This window comes from Dermochelys coriacea, chromosome 4 (assembly GCF_009764565.3).
Source record: "Dermochelys coriacea isolate rDerCor1 chromosome 4, rDerCor1.pri.v4, whole genome shotgun sequence".
Lineage (NCBI taxonomy): Eukaryota > Metazoa > Chordata > Testudines > Dermochelyidae > Dermochelys > Dermochelys coriacea.
The window spans coordinates 109,269,179-109,293,595 of record NC_050071.1 but is presented as its reverse complement, the minus strand read 5'-3'; the positions used below and the strand labels follow the sequence as shown (position 1 = coordinate 109,293,595).

Sequence of the window (24,417 nt, the reverse complement as noted above, 5' to 3'; positions counted from 1 at the left end):
GATTGGGCGGGGAGGTGGGGAGAATTATGTTAGAGGTAAGGTGACGCGCCTTAAAAAATTTGGGGATTACTGAGTTAAAGGATTGAAAATGTCAATAAAAATGGATTCAGAGTAGCAGCCGTGTTAGTCTGTATTCGCAAAAAGAAAAGGAGTACTTGTGGCACCTTAGAGACTAACAAATTTAACCATCTGTTTGCATTTGGAGAGGAAGATGATGTCTGTCTGTATCTGTGCGAGTTTTTTCATGAAGTTGACAGATTTCCACTCTATACGGCTAAATTCAGTGCCTTGCATAATCACAGGTTTCACAGTAGCAGCCGTGTTAGTCTGTATTCGCAAAAAGAAAAGGAGTACTTGTGGCACCTTAGAGACTAACAAAGTGGGGCTGGGTGGCAGTCCCTCCCCACCCATATAGGGGATGGCCCAGGCCCTGCCGCACCCTCCTCAATATTCCTCTGTGCCCCCCCGGGGGGGATGCATCCGATGAAGTGAGTGTAGCTCACGAAAGCTTATGCTCAAATAAATTTGTTAGTCTCTAAGGTGCCACAAGTACTCCTTTTCTTTTTGCGAATACAGACTAACACGGCTGCTACTCTGAAACCTGTGATTATGCAAGGCACTGAATTTAGCCGTATAGAGTGGAAATCTGTCAACTTCATGAAAAAACTCGCACAGATACAGACAGACATCATCTTCCTCTCCAAATGCAAACAGATGGTTAAATTTGTTAGTCTCTAAGGTGCCACAAGTACTCCTTTTCTTTTTAATAAAAATGGAAATCACCATATATTTCTGACTGTCAGATCTGTCATTTATTTTATAGATAAACGTCCTTCCAAAGGGAATTTTTGTGTTAATGTTTTTTGGGCAAGGCTATGTGCAGCTGTTAAAAAAGAAAACAAAACTCAACTGTTCGATTTTTTTAAAAAAAATGCTATACTGTGGGGATTTAGTGTTATATTGTCCATGGTTATATTAGCTGTTTCATTAGTATATCTGCATAAGAATGAGATGGCTTTAAAGGATTACAAGTGACAAACAAAAACACAAATGGTTGAGTCAAGTGGAGTAGGTAAATGAGCTTAACTCTTATCTTAAAAAGGTTTGAGTAGCAGCCCTATTAGTCTGTATCTGCAAAAAGAAAAGGAGTACTTGTGGCACCTTAGAGACTAACAGATTTATTTGAGCATAAGCTTTCGTGAGCTACACTCACTTCATCGGATGCATCCCCCCCGGGGGGGCACAGAGGAATATTGAGGAGGATGCGGCAGGGCCTGGGCCATCCCCTATGTGGGTGGGGAGGGAGTGCCACCCAGCCCCACTTTGCTCTGGCCGAGGCCCCAGCTGCCAGCCGAGGCCCCAGCCAGGGCCCTAGCTCTACTCCTGTCCCCAGACCTGTCCCCATCTGCAGCCCTAGCCTTGGTCCCCTTACCTCTGACGGCATCCCCCTTGCCCCCCCCCTTCCTCCAGGAGCCACTACCCTGGTCTCTGACCTAGCTCTGGGTGGGCGGGGGGGAAGAAGAGGCCTGAAAAGTTTGGGGACCACTGGTATAGAGAGAATGAAGACATGATCCCTACTTGAACCTTATTGTAGTCAGCATACTGATTTACCTGAAACCGAGTTTGGAGACATAATCAGTCAGATGGACATTTCTAACAGGAGATTTAAAAGTAAACCCTAAGCTTACTTTTAACAATAAGGACAATTTCAAGCTCATTGTTTCCCTTTAAGGTAAATGCCTTGATGGTTTGAGGCATTGTCTGCTATGAGAAACTAAGTCTGAAGCCGCTGTACAAGACAATACAGTCCCTATAGATGCAAACAAACTAAAAAAACATATTACTTTTTTATATACTGTCACTGAAAACCTAAAATTTGATAAGAGGAAAGAAAAATATTTTCTAGCTTAACTTTGGTTTTTTATGCAAGTGTCACTTTCTTCAGTATAGTTGTGTTTCTGTGCGTCTTTCACAAGTATTGTGGGAGAGAAAACATCTTAAATTAGAAAATCTGATTACTTTTAACTAATTTTTAAAATTTAAGATTGATCATATCCCTTTTAATATAAGTAAAACCCAAACACTAAAGATATCTATCTTAAAATATCTGTGAACAAAAGTTTTATTTTGAATGGTACATTTTAGACAAGCATTTCATTTTACAAACTTGTGAATTGATATTACCATTTTAGTGTTCCTATTCAACTCCTTGTTTAGACCAAAATGAACAAGTACAAAGCAGAATATCATCAACGATGGCAAACTATTTTCCAAGTCTATAAATCTTAAAATGCAAGTTGTGAATTTTTCAGTAAAACTGTTGTGACTAATTCTTACACTTCAAATTATTGTTACTTAACTTTTAATTTTTTTTCTTAGAAAACTATTGGAGTGTTCAAACCAAAATCTGAAGAGCCTTATGGTCATCTGAATCCAAAATGGACCAAATACTTTCACAAGATCTGTTGTCCTTGCTGCTTTGGCAGAGGGTGCCTTGTTCCTAATCAGGGATACCTTTCTGAAACTGGTGCTTATCTTGTGGACACCAAACTAGGATTAGGAGTGGTACCTAAAACTAAGGTAAAAGAGTTCTTCCTTGGTACACTACAACTTAACTGTGCAGAATAAATGAGGATATGATATTGCAATATAGAATCAAACTGAGTGTTTTTATCCCCAACTTGAGAGAGAGAGAGAGAGAGAAACTAATATTGGAGAAAAACAATTCAATGTGCATTGCATGAGCCAGTGTAAGAGGGTTGAATAGAAGCTAAGTGGAGGGAGGGGCAAGCTGGGGTCCAGTGGTAAAATTGTGTCCAATCACTATAGCATGCTCCTCTCCAGAGCCCATAATGGAACCTAGGAGTCCTGGGGAAGGGAACCCACATTTCTCTGCCTTCAGCAAATAGCTGTTAAACCCATCAGAAAAATGCATGTCTCATCCCTCTCCAGTGGTTGGTCCACATAGGAAATAATGCTTACTAGTGCTATCAGCTGTCCCCTAGCTCATGTGATGAGGTCTGCATTGTGGTCATCAGCAGGATTTGGAGCTTTATATCCAGTGTGGGGGATCATTACGGTTTTACATGATGGGTTTTTTTTAATTAAAAAAAAAAACCTAGGAAATTGCATTAAAAACGCTGCTTTGAAGTTATTTCAAAGTTGTATATTCAAGCACTCAGAAGTTAGGAAATTGTTCTTGCAGCTTTAATTCATGCTTTTTTGCATATGCGCATTATGAGACGGTCTTTAAATGTGCAATCATACTTTTTTTTTTTTTTTCCAAAACCAGTCCCTAATTCAGTGCCTAGGATGGATAGTGCTGTATGCACATATCAGGACTGTGTAGCGAAGGAGGATGTTGTCTGTAGAACCTCTTGTGTGTTGCAGAAGGTGGATGTGTGGTGAAGAGCAAATGAGGCAGCGGGCTGCAAGAAAAGAAAGGATGTTATGGTTAAGGAAATTGAATACCTATTTGGTCTCTCTTTATGTGTCCATTTGCTTGGTGCTCAATGTGAGAAACTGAGGGCCAAATTACAAGAAGTTCTGAATCGTCAGAACTGCAACTGAAGTCAGTTGGAGCTGTGCTTTGAATGTATAAATTTTATTAAAAATACCAAGTCCTCTGAAAATTCAGCGCTTAGGTGTCTAGACACTTTGGACAATTTTGACATTAATATTTCCAGGTCTACATTCCCCAGCCGTAAAATGGGGATAATACCACCTACTTTCATAGCACAATTATACAGATAAAGTCATTAATGTTTGTGAAGTACTCACTCGTGAGAGCACCATAGAAATGACCACGAGGAAACTAATAATTTTGTATTCAGTACAGAGTTTGGATGGTGAGCATAAATAAGACCTGGGGGAGGAGAGATTGAATGAGAGGATTAAAAAATATTCAATAATTACATATTCTGCGAATGAAGCAGAGGTCAAGGGCAGAAAAATAGTAAATGATCATGTTAGACTAACATAATTTGGCCCCCTTTTGTATATACATTAAGATTGCATAAGGTTGGGCAACTTTAATTCATTATTTCCTAACTTCTGAGTGCTTGACTTTGCAATTTTAGCATTCTTTTAATGTAGTTCTTTCAATATAGTGGTAATGCAAAGCATTGTATGGACTGTAGTCTAGAATTTCCAGACCTATGTGTACATTTAAATTTTCTGCCATCTGCAGTGTTGCATGTGTGCAGCATTTTTTGCATTGCATTTGCTTGTGTTTTTAAATATTGCTATTTACCTGGCATATTTATGATGGTTAGAAATCTTATTGTCAATCTGTAATTGAAATGATAAGCAACCTTGAGCCATGTTTTAACTTGGATATTTTTAAGGTTGTCTGGCTTGTCAGTGAAACCTTTAACTACAGTGCAATAGATCGTGCAAAATCAAGAGGGAAAAAATATGCTTTAGAAAAAGTGCCAAAAGTTGGTAAAAAATTTCATCGAATTGGACTGCCTCCTAAAGTAAGTTCTTCTGAGAAGCTTTACATTGTAGTATTTCGTTAATGCCTTGTCTATACAGGATATATACTTTGCTGAATTAAAAAGAGGACATTCGTGGGTAGTTTCAGTCACAGGAGAAGAAACCCTAAACTAATACCAGCTATGTCTACACAGCAGTATGAACCCAGGCTCAAGCCAAAACGCTGTTGCGTCCACGCGTTAATTGAGCTAACCTGGGGCTTGGACCCAAGGTCGCAGGATTCTGGAGGGTCCGAGCCCATGTTAAACTGGGATGTAGGGTCCGAGCCATATTATTTTGCTGGGTGCATGTGGCCCCAGCTTGACTCAGGTCCTGGAAGTCCTCCAGATGTATCTGAGTTCCTGGCTGCAGAGAAGCAGCACTGCAGGCAGCCAGCGCAGTGGCCAGAAGCGACATTACCACCTGGCTAAATACACTCCCTCCTTCCTGTTCCATCTCCTCACTGCTGCCTGGAACTTACCTGGAGCAGGGAGCAAAGCTGGCAGGTGGGAGGCAGTTCCTGGTCACCAGGATATTTGGGGTCATCCCTCCCCGGCTGTGCTGACCTGGGAGCGCGATGCTCCCCCTCCCTGCAGTTCACGCTCCACTCTGCCCCCCTCCCCGTGCCCTCCCTTGTGCTGCATGTGCAATCTCACAGTGGCAAGTGGGTGCCAGACTCAAAACTTCCCTGCAGCCTCCTGTGGCAGTGGCTCTGGTTCCTCTTTGCTGTTGCGCAGAACTTGCCCAGCACAGGGAGCAAAGCTGACAGTGGGAGGCAGCTCCTGGCTGCCAGGATGTTTGGGGATCATCCCTCCCCTGGAAGTGCTAAGCCAGGAGCTCTGCCACTCCCACTCCCTGCAGGGCAGCTGCTTAGTCCGTGCTCCGTTCTCTGGCCCTTGATCTCGGACACCTGGGGCTGCTATTCCCTGGGGCTGCATATGCAGAGGCATCTTGCCAGCATCCATTGTGAGGGCAGTGAGTGGGAGCCAGCCCCAAAACCTGCCTGTAGCATCTGGGGGATCCATTATCCCTGTCTCCCAGGGTGCAGCGGGGGTAGGGATAAGAGATCCCCAGGGGATGGTGAATCACACTGTACCCCAAGCCCGGGATATGCACTTCACCATTCTGCAGCTGGCAGCGGCCAGGTTGGGTGGGGAGGGTGTTTGTGTTTTTCCTCTGGCATCTACATTTTATGTCAAACTTCCAAACAGACAAATACAAAAAAAACCCAAAACAAATGAAAACACCTTCATTGAACATCCAGTTGTAAAAATTAAGAGTTGCAAAGTTTTATTTTAGTTGTTTGATAGTCCTGGAGACCAACATCCTAATTATCCTCCAAACTGGTGCACGTGGGCATTTTCCTGGCAATGTGACTCAGCCTAGAGGTAGAGAGCCCAGTTCAGATTAGGCAGCAGTTCAGTATAAACTGTAGTCATTATACTAAGACAGCCACCAAAGGAGCTAATTATGCAGATTACGTACTCCTTATGGGAGTCCCATCAGTAGCACTGCCACAGTTAGGAAACGGGGTGGGCAGTAGAGTTTCCCACAGTGCACCACATTCCTAGGGCTAGAGTTCCAACATGGGGGAGCGGGGGTATAAGGCACTTTGAGATGTTTTTACTTTGACTTGGGTGCACTGCAGTGTGGATGCCAGAGCCCTGAGTTCAAGCACAGATCAGAAAATTCTTAGTCTAGGGTTAAAATACAGTGTAGATACTCAAGCCCAGGGTTCCCTGACACTAATCAGCTGATTTGAGTCCCACTAATCCTAGGCTTACATTGCTGTGTAGACATGCCCCTATTCAACAAAAAGACTGCCAGCCTTGGCTAGCTTTAAACAAATTTCTGTCCACAAAGCATATCGGATATTATCCCTTTATTTAAACATATTTTAAAATCTGGTGACTTTACTGCATCATTTTGCATCTACACTTTCTACCAAGAGCATTCTAAAATGTACTGTCTCCACACTGTATTTGTTATTTACATCTTTCCTTTTTTCTTCTAGGTATTTTTTCCTGCCTTGCAGTTTATTTTCCCTTCAGTTTCTTTCCTATATTGTATAATAATTGTTCTTTCTCTTCCCCTCCATCTTTTTTTGTGGTGTTTTCTCGTCCAACTGCCTAATGGGTTTCAGTCATTCTCACTTACTCTGTCGTTCCTTTCCTCTCTTGGTTTCCTCATTTGTACATTATGCCCACTTTCATTTTATCTTGTAGACTCTTCTGTCTCCCTGATCAAAGCCTCATATACGACTTCCTCACCCATAAAATCATACACATGCTCTTCTTGCATCCCCAAATCTCACAACCGTGTTCTCTTGAAAATCAAGCAAATGCACACATGCAGGTTCCCCCATTATCTGCTTACATGTGTAGGCTACCCACAACAGCACTCCATATGACACTTGTTACGCATGCATTTCCCAGAAAGTCTCTGTCTGCTTACATAGATGCATAGCAACATGAAGCCTTTTGTTCTGAACACAAGCACAGCCTCTCTTTCTTCCTGAGTGTTCGTTCTTTGCTGTGTGCCCTGTCTCACACGCAGTCTTCTTTCACACAGTTTTCTTCTTCCTCAGACACTATTGTGGAAATGATTTTTGGGGTCATGAAAGTCATACAAAAGTTCTTATTTTTAAAAAGTGTGCTAGTATTTTTGCTGCCAGTTCTCTGACTCAGACATGAAAGGTGCATATTTGTGAGAATGGAGGATTTTCTCTAGTAACTTAATGTTCTGGATGAGCTTATCATGAAACACTGAACCAAGCGTCACTGATGTTCACTTTGAGCAGAACAGCAGCTTTAGTAGTGTGTAGTCTGTTTGATTTTCTTGTTGCCCCAAAGGCTGTTCATGACTGTGAACACTTAGTCCATTGGACTGTTTTGTGCCTAGTAAATATAGATCAAATTATTGAACAGATGTAGAAAACTTTGACTGGTGAAATAGAAGACCTGGGACATTTCAGGGATCCCAAAAGAAGTTCTGAGGTACCAAGATCCACATGAAAAATGAGGACTGGTCTAGAAATCAGGATATACATATACAGTCATTTTAGTCAACTTCTGTTATTTCCAGTTACTTCACAACTGCTGTGAAACATTTCTATTTTCCTTTTGCCATCTCTTGTATGGCTGGCTCCTGAAGTAGTTCCAGTTTGATTGGATTGAACTGCTTTCAAATTATGACAGTAGTAAAACTTTTTAGTTGCTGCTTTTCTTTCAGTAAATTTATATCCTATATCAATATGATTGCTATGTTTTGTTTTTGAACATTAAACTATTCTTTTCTGACATACTGCTTATATGCAAACTAAGACTAGAATGCTGTTCTGGTGTAGTATTCTAATCATAAAGAAATCTGAAAGTGGAAATAGTTCAGTTTTATTTGAACCTATAAAATGTGGTTATCTAGAAATTGGAAGCCGGGGATTATTTTGTAGACTTAATATTTCATGTAGCTTACTCTGAGTAGTACTGTCAAACACTTTGTGTTCAGAACTCTTTGTGTTCAGTTCTTTCAGTTAACTTTTAAACTTCACCTATTTGATTACATTTTCTAAATGCAGCTTCTTAAAATTGCAGGTTGGCTCCTTCCAGCTGTTCGTTGAAGGATATAAGGAAGCTGAGTACTGGCTCAGGAAATTTGAAACTGATTCTTTACCTGAGAATACTAGGAAAGAATTTCAGTCACAGTTTGAGAGATTGGTTGTTTTAGATTATGTCATCAGAAACACAGGTATCTAACATACTGTCCCCCAGTTTATATCTGCTTGCTCATTCGAGTCAGAAAATAGTGCTGAGTGAAAGTAACATTCTTCTAATGCATTTCACATACTTTTCACAAATCTGAAACTCCTTTGCAGATGAACTTGTGAAATCTGTTGTAGCTACAAAAGTTTTGTCTTTGAAATGTATCAAGTATCATAGCAGCCATTTTAAGCAGTTTTTGGCTTTTGTAAGGCACGCTGAGGGCTAGAGCAATATGTATCAAATCAAGCACACAACCCAAGCCAGGGATTAGCCTTTTGATGTGAGTTGGGGATATTTGATCTCTGGTTTCTCCTCCATTACTAGCAGAGGAAAGTCTCCCAGGATATGTGCCCTTACCTTCCACTTTCCATATTGTAGCCAAACTGTGAGGGGCACACTGGGGTTTCAAGACCACTTAACTAGGAAGAGAAGCAATATCTTCTGCCAGATCTTTCTGCTGAGTGGAAGAAGATGGCAGCCCAGTTGCATATCACTTCAGAACTGGTCCTATTCAGCATGAGCAAGCCCTGGAGGAGAACTGTGAACTTCGGCCCTCAGCATCTCATGCTGGCCAAACTTCCTTCTGTGTAACTAGAGGCTGATGTTCTGTTGCTGGCTATGTAGGTGCCCAGTTTCCTCATGAGTGTGAAGGTAGTTGGTATGGACATTTCCTCCTCTGCTGTGCCAGTAGTGGGTTCCTCCTTTTGCTCTTCGACAGGTCCTACCACTGCAATTTCCTCTTTCTTTCCTCCCCTCCCCGCCCCCAATTAGGAATGTAGCAGGAAAGCTGGTTGAGGATATCTCAAGGAAAGCCTGTTGAGGATGCATATCACTTTAAATTCCCTGAAGGAAGAAAGTACAATGATAAAGATATTGTGCTTTCTGGTCACTGTTACGGTTTGGCAGCCAGTTTCCAAACTTGATCCCAGTGTCTCCAGACTTTTACAGATTTTCATGATCTGCGCCATACTACTTTAAGAGAATAAGTTAAAAACCAAACATGTAAAGCAGCATCCACACAACCAAATTATGTACAAAACTAGCAATAGTGGAACAGTAAAATGTTCAAAGTTTGGATGCTTATCCAAATCTATGAAGAATCTAAATACACTAGCCCTCTGTCCCCACAAAATCCCCTTCTACCCAGCAGACCCTGTGAAAGAATTTACAACATGCCATTGTGTTTTCCTGGTAGAGAATATCTTCTTAGGAATGAAGATTGTCTTCTGTTCCCCTCCTCTCAGCATCTTTGGGTAGACCTTTACTCCAGGTGAAATTGTACACCAATAAATTAAAAATTCTGTGCACAATATTGTAAAATTGTGCATATTTTATTTGTCAAAATACAATATAATCATGCCAGTTTAAATTATTTTGTTAACATTTCAAAATACAGACGTACTTGCTGACAGACAACAAAAAAGACTCGGGAAATGTTTTTTGACAAATAGATTCCTTATTAGTTATATTAATACAGAACTTTGAGTAATACTTATTTAAACTACAATAAATAAATGTATTTCCTGCACCCCTCAGAAGCAGTGCAAAGCTTCAGGGAGTCAGGGCCAATGGAAGAACCGAGGGGAGAAGGAAGTAATTGCTGGGAAGGAGTCTGGGAGCGAACTTGGAGGGTTGTGTTTTGGTTTGGGGCTTTTTGGGTGGGGGGGTGGCGGTGGAAGGGATTTGGGAAGCCTCCTCCGTGCAGACCATGGTTGACTCCTAGCCTCTCCCATTCAGTCATGCACCTCTGCCCTTGTCCATATGTATCACTGAACTCCCACTCAGCCACTCCCTCTCCCCCTGTTCCCAGGTGGCCCTGCACCCCCTGGCTCAGTGTTATCACCCCACTAGCTCCTGTACCCCCACCCCAGTTTGTCTCCCCCCCAGCAGTGCTGTGTGACCTGCTCTGCCCTCCCCACCATGTCCTGTGCTGCCTCCACTGGCCCTGTGGGCAGAGTGCTGTGAGGAAGACAGTTTCTGACATCTCCCTCTCTGTGGCTGGCTGCTCCGGCCCATGAGCCAGCTGCCCTCTCTTTAGCACCACATCAGCCCTGGGTGGGCTAAAGGTGTAATTGCAGCTTCCTTTGCTTCCCCATCAGAATCAATTATTCGGGGTGGGGGGGGAGGGAATCTGCAAGGGACATTAATTCTGTGCTTGTGCAGTGGCACAGAATTCCCTCAAAAGTAGACCTTTCCCTTTTGTGTGCTTAGCTAAATTTGTTAAAACATGGATTATCTTGGAGGAGGGCCTTGCCCTTTCCCCACCAGCAGCCCAGAGCCAAATTTCTGCTGCTGCTACTGACACTTCCCTCCTCCTCCCCCCAACTTGATTGGCGAGAACATACACAACGTAGCCAACTTATTCTGGGAAAACGGGTTAAAATGAATTCTGCTGACGTTCCTGATATTACATGTTTGCTGAGCCAGTAAGGGAAGCTGAATTACTAGTGCATGACTCTACACAAAATTTGAATTAATAACATGAAAACATCTTTCCAGTTAATCTAATACTAGTTTTTTTCATAAACTTTAAAACACGGGTATTTTGATGGAAAAATATTTTTGTGAATATTTTCCCTTGTTCTTCTAATAAATATCTTCAGTTTATGATAGAAACAAAGTGTTTTACAACATTATTTTAAGATCAGCTAATTGTAAAAGACTTGCAAGTCCCCACAACAACTTTTGTTTCCCTTTTTAAAGACAGGGGCAATGATAACTGGTTAGTCAGGTATGAAAAGCAAGCTGATGATATTGATCTTTCAGATAAGGTAAGAAGAATTTTTTTTTTTTTTTTTCAAAACTGGTCAGTTGACTCATAAAATTTGAGCAGTGTAGCTGGAATGCTGATGCACAATGTGCCTTAACTAGAAATGTGATAGAGTACTCCTGGTGAAATATGTGGATATATCCTTCTGGTCAAATTAAATTACAGAGTGACCTGGATAAAACAATTAATGAACTTCATATTTAACTAAACTAAACAAGTAGAAGCAACATTTGTAGCACATGTGCTTTAACAATAAAGCTGTCTGCTCGCATATAAATGCAGTATTTTAGCTACTTTATTGATATGCTCTGTTCATCTAATACTTAATCTTGGTTTTGTTGATTTTAAATTAGATCGTCAGGCTGTCTTGATTTAGCTGCTTTTGGTCATTTATACAGTTTACAGAGGTGAATAAATGGATCCAAATCTTATGCACCTGACTTTTGGCCTTCATTTTGAGTTCTCCCACTTAATGCCTTTATTTTATTTTATTTTATTTTATTTTATTTTTTGTTCAGTCTAAAGCACTTGTGGTGTTGCTAAACCCACTATATTAAAAAAATAATCAGTTTACTGTATACTTAATTTTGTGTATACCCTATCGATATTTCAGTTACTAGTAACTTGGAAATGTTCTTATCCTAGGATATCCAATGGACTACTAGTAAAGAACCTGTTATTAAAATTGCTGCAATTGATAATGGTTTAGCTTTTCCCTTTAAACATCCTGACGAGTGGAGAGCATGTGAGTATTGAGTTCTTTAATCTTCAATTTGAGGGAATAATTGTCTTCAGACAGTATTTGAGAATACTTACAATATTTTCACCATATTAACTTTTGTTTTTATTGAATAATGATGTATTTTTTTCCTTAAGAAAATAAGCAAATACTGAGTGGTTTTTTACTGTTTTTGGAATATGTTTGTGCTTCATAGTCACTCACTAGCTTGGTTTTTCACCCCACCAGTAATGGATGGTGACAAATAGGATGCATTGATATGAATACCTACTTTAGATATGTGGGGTTGGAAGGGATTTAGGGATGCATCTTTCATGTGCACTTCCTGCTTGCTATCATAGAATTTCTCTTGAGTGCTAAAATTCCCAGATTATTTCTATAAATGGAAATGGTCCTATTTTTTCCTATTACAAAACAAGCTATTCTTCATCCTTTTGTAATGCTTTTTGAAATTAGTTGACAAATACAAAGTGATATATAACTTCAGCCTTATTCTGTCGTACAGAGGTTAAGGTAACCTTTACCTGTGACAGCAAACTTAAGTACAGTGGATGCTGGTTAATACCAATACCAATCTTAAATTTTGGTTAAGAGCAACATTTTGCTGAGAGTTGATCCCTAATGGGATTTGGCTATTGGCCTCGGGCATGCTGCTTATTAACACTTTTTGGAAGAAAGGCAGGGAGACTTGTGAGGCTGCAGCCAGGGAAGGAAACACTGGGATGTGCCAGGCCCTGACCACAGGCAGGCTTGCAGGGCTTCAGCCAGGGAATGAATGTGCTGGGCACTGACTGCAGGCTGGTATGCGGGTCTGCAGCAAGGGAAGGTATGTTCCAGTGCTTCCTTTCCTAGCTGCAGCCCTGCAAACCTGCCTTCTGCTTATGGGCAACTTCCAGTTAATGTAATTTTATGCTGAGAACTGAGATGTTGTTAATAAGTAGAATCCACTGTATTGTGATACTAAAATTAAAGAGCATTACTATTTTTCTGTCGGGTATAAATTTTATTAATCTCAGCATATAAACTTCTTTAGGTTGGACAAGATTGGTACAATACTACTACTAAAAATAAAATACCTCAGTGTGGTTCAAAAACCTTAGTTTGGGATGCAGAACTATTTTTCTCTAACTAAAAAGCATTATATAATGTACATAAACTTCATCTTATGTTCTTTCACAGATTATAGCATTGAGAAAAGACCCTTGTTATAGTTAATAATTTTTATTTTTCAAGCTATTTTAAGAAAATGTCTTGGTAAGTTAAGATTGATCTTTACTTAAAAATTATAGATTATATTTTTAAATCAAATCAACTATCTGGAAGTAGTTTTATTTGATCATAAACAAAGACAAGACACTCCAAGACAAACTATATAACTGATGGGGAGACAGGGAAAGTAGGGACTTGTATTTTGGAATAATTAATCTTTTTAATTTTTATTTGTTATCCTAATTACCTTTTAAAACGTCTTCTGTAGTCTCTTAAAAACTAAAGCCTTTACAGCAATCAAATTTAACTTGTAATTACAGGCAAACACAGTGAATGTAATAGTGGCAAACAAATTTGGGAATATTATATATGTAAATAACCTTTGGTAACTGCTGACTGACAAATGGTTTCATATTTTGATACCGAATAGCAAGTTATTTCCTAAGATTTCTGCCCCTAGCAGATCATTTGATTCTAACTTCTACCTGTGAATTAATCAAGAAATTGAACTGTTTTTCCCATTAGATCCATTTCATTGGGCTTGGCTTTCTCAAGCAAAAGTTCCTTTTTCCCAAGAGACCAGAGATTTGATTCTCCCTCGTATTTCTGACATGAACTTTGTACAGGATCTTTGTGAAGATCTTTATGAACTGTTCAAGGTGAATCAGAATTCATTTTTAATTGAGAAGGGATAGTTAATTGAGTAGTATATGTGGAAGGAAAACTTAATTGTTAAAAGTTAACTTAGAAACTTGTATTACTTAATTATTTCACAATATGTGATACTACTTATGCTTTACCACTAATGTTAGGATGGCAAAAGGGGTACATAGGCTGACATAGTAGTTATACATCTCCCTCTGTAAATGTATGGCCTTGTATTGTGCATGAAAGATTTGAAATTGTTGGTAATCAACTTTACTGATGGGTAATAGCCTCCTTTGTTATACTTAAATGTTATATAATCAATTAAAAAACACTAAACTAATAACTAAAACTAAATATATTTGTCACTTAAGATGCCTGGCAACATGCACTTGAAATAAACAGATAAATAACTTGGGGAAAAAAGCTTCACTTACTATAATATCAGGTATTAGTCCAGCTGGTACATATTTAAAATATTTCTTTTTACATGTGCCTTCAAAGCGATATTAAAACCTGTCATTCCATTAATGAATGGGCTTCCAGACAGAGGTTTTGTCAGTTTCATTTTAAGATATTCAAACTATATATTGTTGTGAATACACGCACACCTCCTTTTACTCTGTTTATTAAAACATTGAACACAACTATAATCTTAGTAAAGGGGATTTATACAAATTCTAATCTTGTAAAATATGAACATTTATCATGCTGAATGTTCCAAATGACCATAATGGGGGGGAGGGGGGGATTCAGCACAGTGCCCAACTTGCATTTCTAAAAATGCAATTCTGATTGGAAAAGTAGGATCCTGAAACACATTCATTAATGTAATTTTATATTTGTTTGACTTAAAATGATTAAAATACCACAATCAAAATTGGCACTAACTAGCACCCATTGTTAGTCACAGCAGAAATGTGAAGGATTTAATGGATCTGGAGACAGACCTGTCCTTTTTCCCATATAGGTAGTTGTGCACATTGGGGTTGAGTATCATTTGTGAAAAGGTGATTTTAAGCTTGCATTGTTACTGCTCATGCTGTTCCTCTTATTCTTAAAGGGTACTGTCAACAGAAATATTCCACTTACACAGTATCTGAAACTTTTTACTGTTATAGGTAATACCTAATTAATTAAAACTGAAATACAATAAATAATCTTTTTTCAGTTACTTTGCGCAGTTTATAGCTCTCTATTTTACAGTCTGCTTCCCAGTTTCCCTTATATAGGTCACCCTGTGTGGTTCTTTCACACGGTAATAAGTGAGACATTTTAAAATGCAATTTCAAAACTACAAAAAGAGAGAACTGGGGACAGGTATAGTATCTGAAACTACTTCTAATTCACTTTGATGTTGACAGTGTCCAAATCCAATCTGTCATCTTACACAGCTACTACACTTAATTTTATATTTGCTTTTGTACTTGGAATTTCCTTCCTAGTTATGGTTTGTCTCAATCATAAACTTTAACATTTTACAAAAGGTCAGTTAAATTCTTAGAATAAGATTGTGTTTCCAAATACATGTGGTTTTAAGAATGGTAAAATGTTTAGAAAATAACTGCTCTGTTTTTATTTTGAATAAAGACTGATAAAGGATTTGACAAGGCTACTTTTGAAAACCAAATGTCAGTGATGAGGGGACAGGTATGGCTGATTTTTAAATTCCTTATCATGACCCATTTAAAAAATGTTACCACTTAGTAAGATATTTAAGATAGTTGCTGTATTTCTTAATAGTTGCCTGATTTTTCAGATGTACCTGAAACTAACTGCTGTTAAATTGAAAGGGAGTTAAGGGTGATTAATATCTCTGAAAAATCTAGCCAAATGGCCATGAAGACTGAACTTAATGTTTCATTCCTAGAGGTTGTTTTCATTCATTAGGATAGAAAGGAGGCAGCAGGGAAGTTTCTATTGATGTTGGTCTTTCTGTCTGTGTTTTACAGCTAAAGAAATTCCATTTCTGATGCTATTAATGTAGGATCTCTAACAAACTATAATTCAAAATCAAAGCTTAGTAAAAGGGTTTTATGAACTTTCAACAAAATATAGTGAACAACTTTTATTAATAAACTGTATTTAGAGAAACCAGCATACAGCTAAATCAGCAATTGAGAAGCTGAATTAAACTAGCAGTTAACTTGAGATAAATGTGAATGCTGAGGAAACATCACCTGACCTTAACTGTATGTTTATTTCTTGAAAGACAGTTTTGTGAAACCTAGCACATAAGTGTGTGACAGAGCAACAGGAACTCCTTACAAATCATTCGTTGTACCACATGCTTACACCTTGGGATCTACAAATTGAATTGCAGTTTAATTGAAATGCACTTAATCATAAAGTATAAAATTCTATGTAGTGGTTTTATTGAGATTGAATTCTGATCAAAATGCATACTTTTTAGTTTAATGTTTAAGGAGTGAATTATTCCAGTTTGAGTAGTTTAGCAGTTTATGCAAACACAGATAAATTTGCTTCCCAGAATTATTGAATGAAATATCAAAAGGATAATTTGTTTCCACCGGTCTTGCACTGGAGTACTAGACAACCTTCTTTTTTTACTGGCTTCTCTAGCGCGTAACAAACAGGTGGTTCTAATTTTGCATCAATCATTAGTTAGTCGGATCGCTTTGGTGTTTGTTTTTAATATACAAGTAACCCTCCTGGAGACCGAAGTCTCTGCCACCATAACTTTAGAATATTACATTTTATATTAGCTATCTAGTCAAAACTTTGTAAGCCAATAGATCTCCCACTGAAGTTACTATTTTAAGTTGAAGTGCTATACTAGTCTGTGTGCTAATTAATGTATGACTTGAACATAAGATTTGGTTTGACAAAGTGTGTCTTGTCAAGAAAGGTGATTTGATTCTTTTTTAGGAGATTTACAAGTTTGGAGGTTAAGTATGTTGCATCTATACAGTTACCTTTGACTTTTGTGATGCATTTGACTTAGTACTGTATAACATTTTATTTACAAAGGGCACTATAAAACCTAGAGCACACACTGAATGGATTTAGAGCTGGCTCACTGACGGATCTCAAAGTAGTTGTCATTGGGGAAACATCATTGAATTGGAGGTACTTTTTGAGATGTTCCACAGGGATCAGTACTAGGCCTGATGATAGTCAACGTTTTTGTTGTGATCTGAAAGTAAAGATTTCAGTGATCTGAAAGTAAATATAAAAACGCTGCTGATTCAAATTTATGGATGGCACACAGATTTGTGGAAAAGGCCAGTAATGCAGAATCATCTTGATTGCTTGGTAAAGTGGGCCCAGTCAAACAAAATGATTTTAATACAGCCAAGTGCAAAGTTATAGGAATGAGGAATGCAGGCCAAATCTACAGAAAGGGGGGCTGTATCCTGGAAAGCATTGACCCTGGAAAGGATTTAGGGGTCAGAGTGGACAAACAACTGAACATGCGCTCCCATACAATGCTATTGCAAAAAGGGCTAATGCAATCCTTGGAGGTAGGGAAGTGAGTTTTACCTCTACATAAGGAATTGGTGAGACATAATGGAATACTCTGTTCAATTCTGTGTTCAGCATTTTTAAAAGAATGTTGAAAAACTGGAGCAAGTACAGCAAAATGCCATAAAAATGATTGAAACTGGAGAAAACTGCCTTGTAGTGAGAGTCTTAAACTAAACAGATTGAACTCTTTATAAAAAAGATTGAGATGACTTTATTACAGTGTATAAGTACCTTCACAGGGAGAAGAAAAAGGGCCCCTAAATCTAGCAAAGAAGGTCATAATAAGAACCAATGACTGGAAGCTGAAGCCAGACATTTTCAAATTAGAAATAGGTTATACGCTCTGAATAGTGAGAGTGATTTAATCACTGGAACAAACTACCAAGGGAAATGATAGATTCTCTATCCCTTGATGTCGTTAAATCAAGACTTGGATGCCTTTCTGAAAGAGACGCTTTAGCCAAAAACCAGTTAGGAGGCTCAATACAGGGATAGCTGGGTGAAATTTAAGGGCCTGTGATATATAGGAGGTCAGATGGGATGATCTAGTGGTCCCTTCTGGCCTTAAACTCTATGAATTTGATTTCCTTGTGGTCATGATCTGTATGAACAATGCAGAAGTTATGCATGTTCAGTTTTACAGTGGTATTGTACAGGGTTAATCTTGCCCCTTTTCACAGAAGTCCATGGTATTGATGGTACTGCTTTCCTGCTTGCTGAGTCAAATATGGTTCTGGTAAATTAAGTAGCTCTTCTGGCAAAAAAGCCAGTAAAAGCATATTTGTCAAAATGAACTGTTAGGCCTGGTTTCTGAAAGAACTTGTGAAAGAAGTTTGGTGTGTGGACATATGAAAGTCACCTCCTCTTCTTCACAGAGCTTTATCACTGGGAAGTATTCATCAAGCACCAAACTGATTCAAGTGAGTAACCTTCTCATGACACGCTGGTAACTTGTCACTGAAAATTGATTATTTAACAAAAGAATTCTGCAAAACCTTTAATTTAGAATCAAGACAAATTCTAGTTTAGAAAAGCCTTTTTTTAAAATAATAATAGAGATCTAGCTAAGATTTTACTGTTCAATACCATATTCTCTTAGGTTTCCTCTGCTTTTTCCACCAAATGCATCCGATGAAGTGAGCTGTAGCTCACGAAAGCTTATGCTCTAATAAATTTGTTAGTCTCTAAGGTGCCACAAGTACTCCTTTTCTTTTTGTATATTCTCTTAAGAATTCTTAGACCCTTTTGTATTCTAAGCAATTTTCTGAAGATATTTCAAGAATTACACCAAAATGTCTGTTAACTCACAAGAGTCATTGGATTCAGCACAAACCGAGTAGGTCTAGTCGTTGCTTGCTGCATAGACATTTTCTTCCCTTAAGCCATGTATCGTTCAGGGATCGATGTAACTAAAAGCTTAGACACTTACCTGTGTAAAGGCTATAATAGCATCACTAAAGTTCAGCATAGTCTGGATGCCCTAAAACTTTCCATCTTGTAATGTAGAATAGAAAAAAATTATTCTGTTTCAAAGGTTCCCAGGGTTCATGAAAGACATGAAGGAATAACTAGGATAATTGCATATTAGATGGGTTTTTAAGTTAGCCTGTAATCATTCATAGCAAAAATCTTAGCTGGCAGACTTCTAGGCTAAGAAAATGTTGATGGCCTTCCTGTGTTTTAATATATGAGTTTCTTTGGAGATGTGCTAGACTATGTAGACCTGAAAGCATTTCTGCATTTGTAACCTATTCCAGTAGTTCAGAAAGAACTTGCTTCACAAGAGGTATTTAAGGCAGGGTTTGGTGTGTGTGCTCTCAAGAGAAAAGATTAGTGGAACGTTCAGCTGCCCAGTAATATCTTATGTTGTTTTACTTGCAGTTTAAAAAACAGTGTGATTCTTTAGGAGTAAGATAACTTAGAAAATAGAATTACCAGAACCCTATGGGATTGGTTGTTTTTATTTATTTATTTTTTTTAAGAGCAGCATCTAAACATGTTGAACAATCAAATTTTCATTAGGTACCACTTATTTTGTTTCATTTTATTTCTGCAGATACTAAACCTCACTCAGGCATTAAAAGATGGAAGAAGTCCAATTCAGCTAGTTCAGATGCCACGCGTGGTTGTGGAGCGAAGTAGTACTGGAAGTCAGGGCCGAATTGTTCATCTAAGTAATGCATTCACACAGACCTTTCATAGTAGGAAGCCTTTCTTTTCCTCCTGGTAGCAACATAAGAGGAAAGTAAATGTCTGTAATTTAGTAAGGCTCTGCAATAATGTAATTCTGCTGTATACCGAGGGCTCTGACTGCCAAAACCTCAAAACTTAACTTGAAAATGTAAAGATTTAAGCATTGTATTTTGAATGTAATCAAAGTTTACAATTTTTGTGTCAAAATTGTGAATCCTTATGTCAGGGAATGAGAGGAATTTGTCTATACTGTATTTTTATAGGCTGAATTCATACTAAAGGGAAAACTTAGTTTACATATGCTGAGACTACTTTTGAATACAACATAGAAAAAATGCTTATTGTTGGATATAAATGTGAGCACATAAAATTATAAACTGATCCTTTTTATATATGCTTTAGAAATGAAGCACAGCATGTTCTCTTTCTTTGATTGTAAAATGCTATTCAGTGTTACTGCTTACAGATGTCATAAGTTATTCCATGAGTTTTCCTAGCCTAGTGAGTTGGAAAATATTAAAATAAAATGGTCATGCATTTAAAAAAGTGCATTAGTTGCAATTTTTGAAACTTGAAAAATACTCCAAAGGTTTTTGAGTTGGGGACCAAAAGAGCACATCTTAGTTTAATCAGAATTAGGGCAAATTTTTGCCCTCATATATGTACGCAACTTCATTTGGCCTCAGTCAGAGTTATGTACATGTATTGTGGGGTGAAATTTGGTCTTTAGCCTTTTAAGGATCACTTGTATATTTAAATAACTTATGGAAAATTGTCTGTACTATATTTACTCCATAGGTAGCATTCTATAGTTCCATCATGACAACAAAATACTGCATAGTTTTGTTTAGAATTGATGGGTTGATTGTTAACGCTATGTATGACAATTCAATGGAGTATATTAAGTGACACCAAAGTAGTTCCCTGCCATTGTTGATTGATGAAAACACTGGAATGTTGGTTGTTGAGCCATCCCACTTGCAACATTTCAGTTTAAACACTCTCCATTATTTAATGTGGACCAGCAAAAGCAGAAAATAGATTGCAATGTGTAGAGTAAGCAACACTGTCATTGGACTCCTTGCAACGCCATGTTTGCCTGCCACTTATTTGTTTTTATGTTGAAGCTACACAGTTTAAAATATAGATTCATCTTCCACATCTGTGGTTTGTGATATGGTAAATTATTTTTACTTCAGTGATGTCTTCGTAGGTTTGGACCTGGGGTGGGGGAAAAACCTTTGTAACAAATATTGTTGCTTTTAGGAAACCTACAGTTTAAGTATTTCAGACATTGCTGTATTTTATAATTCCAAGCAATACTATTAATCCCAAGAACAAAATCCTTGTATACTGTTTTATATAATTTTGGGTTGATGTATATATTGTAGCATGTCAGGAATTCCCTTGATTTACTAAAATGTCTAAGCCTTAAATGTAGAATTTACTGGACTGTGGTGTTTAAAATAAGACTGAGGCAGCCACCTTTATAAAGTTCTATGGCTTCAGTTTTTAGCTGAACAATTTCTTAAATTTAAAGTGTATATTTAAGGTATTGGGGCATGCCTACTTGCAACAATAAATGTCAGTCTGAAATGGATAGTTTTTGCCTCAAGTGTCTTATTTCTTAAGCAGGAAGAGGACCTTAACTTAATCTTTTGTAAAGTCTGCATCCAAATCACTTTCTACAAGATAAAATGTACATGGTGTAGAACATTATTAGAAGTTTTTCAATATTACATATAATGGGAAAGAGTATAACAAAAACCACTTACATGTCTCTAATAAGCAGTTGGATATATTGGATACTAACTTTATTTTTGCATATTTAACATTCTGTTGAGACTCAAGTATTTGCTGTGAAGAAGCTGTTCAGGCAGCCATGAGGCATTGAAGCCATTCATCTATGATGAGACTGAAACAAGAATAGGTATTCTGAAAATGGTTACCTTATTTAGCTATTCTTTACCTATCTAAATTAACAAGCACCAACAACAGAAGAAAACACTGAGTCCTGAATACTGCCATTTCTATAATCACTCCACAAGTTATTAAAATAATAATACTCTGCAGTTTGTCTTTTTCCCTTACACAATATAAATGTATGTGCTGCTGCTCTGTTACAACTTGTCTCCTGCCAATGAATAGTAAGGAGCAAACAGGAATTCCTCTTGGCTGAATTTATAAATACTGTGAATAATATGCTTGTGAAACTAACAAGTGCAGGCAGCATGACTCTACCTAATGATCAATAGTTAGATACTCTTAAAAACATGAGGAGTACTTGTGGCACCTTAGAGACTAACAAATTTATTTGGGCATAAGCTTTCATAGGCTAAAACCCACTTCATCAGATGCATGCAGTGGAAAATACAGTAGGAAGATTTTTTACACACACGCACGCGCGCTATTTTAGCCCACCTTAATTGATTAGTCTCGTTAAAGTTGGTATGGTAATCCCCATTTTTTCGTTTGTGTGTGTGTGTGTGTGTGTGTGTATATAATATACACACACACACACACACCTTCCTACTGTATTTTCCGCAGCATGCATCTTATGAAGTGGGTTTTAGCCCATGAAAGCTTATGCCCAAATAAATTTGTTAGTCTCTAAGGTGCCACAAGTACTCCTTGTTCTTCTTGCTGTTACAGACTAACACGGCTATCACTCTGAAACCTTAAAAACATGGTATTTTATTTTTACCTGCTTGTTTCCCTTTGTGTTCTGTGCCCATATGTTGTCTAAGATAGCATGTACTTGGCACGCTTACTCGTCTACACAGCAAAGAAGAACCCATGGCTGGCCTCACCAGTTGACGATGGGGTTCTTTCATTGCTGTGTAGACTTCCGGGCTCCCAGGCCCTACAGGGTCCTATAGTCTGGATTTCAGCCCAAAGCCTGAGTCCCATGAGCCTGAATCAGTTGGCATAGGCCAGCTGCAGGTTTTTCTTTGCTGTGTAGACATATCCTTAAGTACCAAGGAAGAGAATAGGATTTTCTACATCCCTTTTTTCTTTGCTATTTTAGTGAAGGGTGACTCCTTGTTTTAAATTTCTGGGGTGTGTGTGTGTGTGTAAATGTATGCAACTTTTGAGAAGGAGTAGAGGTCCTGTGGAGCCACAAGGACTGCACTTTTACCACAGGAAGATATGCTTTTCACCCCCTAGTTTCATAACCAGTACTACTTAAAGAAGCAACTGTCAAAGTCAGAAGGGCATTCTGTGGTAGTTGATTTCTATATTTATCTGACAGTGAACAACCTCCACCTGGCATCTGAGACACCAGCTGGATTTTCTTATCATATCTATGACTTGTAACAAAGGTTGGTGCGGGCTAAATTCTGCTCCATGTGCCATCTGTGCAACTCCGTTATATTCAGTGGGGTTGTATAAATGAGCACTCACTAAGAATTTTGATTGAGAAGCAATAGAATTGCAGTTCCTCCACTCTCAGCTGTATTGATTCTGTAGGTGAAATAGGCAACCACAGCAGTAAAAAACTAGTTTGTGACTGAAATTGGAAAACGCTGGTGCAAAGGAATCAGCTGCACACGTAAACTTTCTTGGGCTGAAGTCAAATTTCAGAGTCCGCCCACAGTGAGGCCTACCTCTGCAAAACCACCCTTTCTGTCTGTGTAAGTCGAGGTGTATGAAAAATGTCAATTTAAAAGGTAACTTTTAAAGTATAAACGCATGAAAATGGATGTTGCATTCCAAGAGCAGTGAGACAGAAAAATCGGATAAAACCTACTACAATACAGTTCCAGTTCAAATGGTTCCTGTTGCAGTCTAAGGAGTAGACTTCCCCTGCATTACACCCACGTTTGAAAACCCTGTTTTGAGTGTGGCAAATGATGAGTGATGAGAACCAAGGCGCAGCTCCTGCAGACCAAGAAAACGCAGGGCTAGTGGGACTCCTTCAGCTCTCCCCACCTCCAGAAAGGAGATCATGTTTTTAAAGGTTTCAGAGTAGCAGCCGTGTTAGTCTGTATTCGCAAAAAGAAAAGGAGTACTTGTGGCACCTTAGAGACTAACAAATTTATTAGAGCATAAGCTTTCGTGAGCTACAGCTCACTTCATCGGATGCATTTGGTGGAAAAAACAGAGGAGAGATTTGTATACACACACACAGAGAACATGAAACAATGGGTTTATCATACACACTGTAAGGAGAGTGATCACTTAAGATAAGCCATCACCAAGAGCATGGGGGGGGAAAGGAGGAAAACCTTCCATGGTGACAAGCAGGTAGGCTAATTCCAGCAGTTAACAAGAATATCAGAGGAACAGTGGGGGGTGGGGTGGGGGGGAGAAATACCATGGGGAAATAGTTTTACTTTGTGTAATGACTCATCCATTCCCAGTCTCTATTCAAGCCTAAGTTAATTGTATCCAGTTTGCAAATTAATTCCAATTCAGCAGTCTCTCCTTGGAGTCTGTTTTTGAAGCTTTTTTGTTGAAGGATAGCCACTCTTAGGTCTGGGATCGAGTGACCAGAGAGATTGAAGTGTTCTCCAACTGGTTTTTGAATGTTATAATTCTTGACGTCTGATTTGTGTCCATTCATTCTTTTACGTAGAGACTGTCCAGTTTGGCCAATGTACATGGCAGAGGGGCATTGCTGGCACATGATGGCATATATCACATTGGTAGATGCGCAGGTGAACGAGCCTCTGATAGTGTGGCTGATGTGATTAGGCCCTATGATGGTGTCCCCTGAATAGATATGTGGACAGAGTTGGCAACGGGCTTTGTTGCAAGGATAGGTTCCTGGGTTAGTGGTTCTGTTGTGTGGTGTGTGGTTGCTGGTGAGTATTTGCTTCAGACTGGGGGGCTGTCTGTAAGCAAGGACTGGTCTATCTCCCAAGATCTGAGAGAGCGATGGCTCGTCCTTCAGGATAGGTTGTAGATCCTTGATGATGCGTTGGAGAGGTTTTAGTTGGGGGCTGAAGGTGATGGCTAGTGGCGTTCTGTTGTTTTCTTTGTTGGGCCTGTCCTGTAGTAGGTGACCAACATTCCACACAAAGATGGACTACAAGCCGTCAGGAACAGTATCCCCGATACTGTCACGGCTAAGCTGGTGGCAGAACTTTGTGACTTTGTCCTGACCCATAACTATTTCACATTTGGTGACAATG

The 24,417-nt window shown here is 38.7% G+C and overlaps 1 protein-coding gene across 3 annotated transcripts in view; it reads left to right on the top strand.

Annotated features, from left to right (window-relative positions):
• The window catches only part of PI4K2B (phosphatidylinositol 4-kinase type 2 beta), a 36,447-nt gene extending 15,568 nt beyond the window's left edge, over positions 1-20,879 (top strand). For 2 of the 3 annotated variants that reach the window (XM_038398803.2, XM_043514059.1), the window contains 9 exons: positions 2,380-2,580; positions 4,347-4,478; positions 8,067-8,220; positions 10,938-11,005; positions 11,650-11,749; positions 13,478-13,611; positions 15,188-15,247; positions 17,962-18,006; positions 19,143-20,879. In XM_038398803.2, the coding sequence (XP_038254731.1) occupies positions 2,380-2,580; positions 4,347-4,478; positions 8,067-8,220; positions 10,938-11,005; positions 11,650-11,749; positions 13,478-13,611; positions 15,188-15,247; positions 17,962-18,006; positions 19,143-19,316 (1,068 nt within the window). In that variant the 3' untranslated portion in view covers positions 19,317-20,879. The remainder of the gene's footprint in view (positions 1-2,379; positions 2,581-4,346; positions 4,479-8,066; positions 8,221-10,937; positions 11,006-11,649; positions 11,750-13,477; positions 13,612-15,187; positions 15,248-17,961; positions 18,007-19,142) is intronic. The other variant, XM_038398804.2, reaches the window with a different exon arrangement.
• Positions 20,880-24,417: the final 3,538 nt, after the last annotated feature.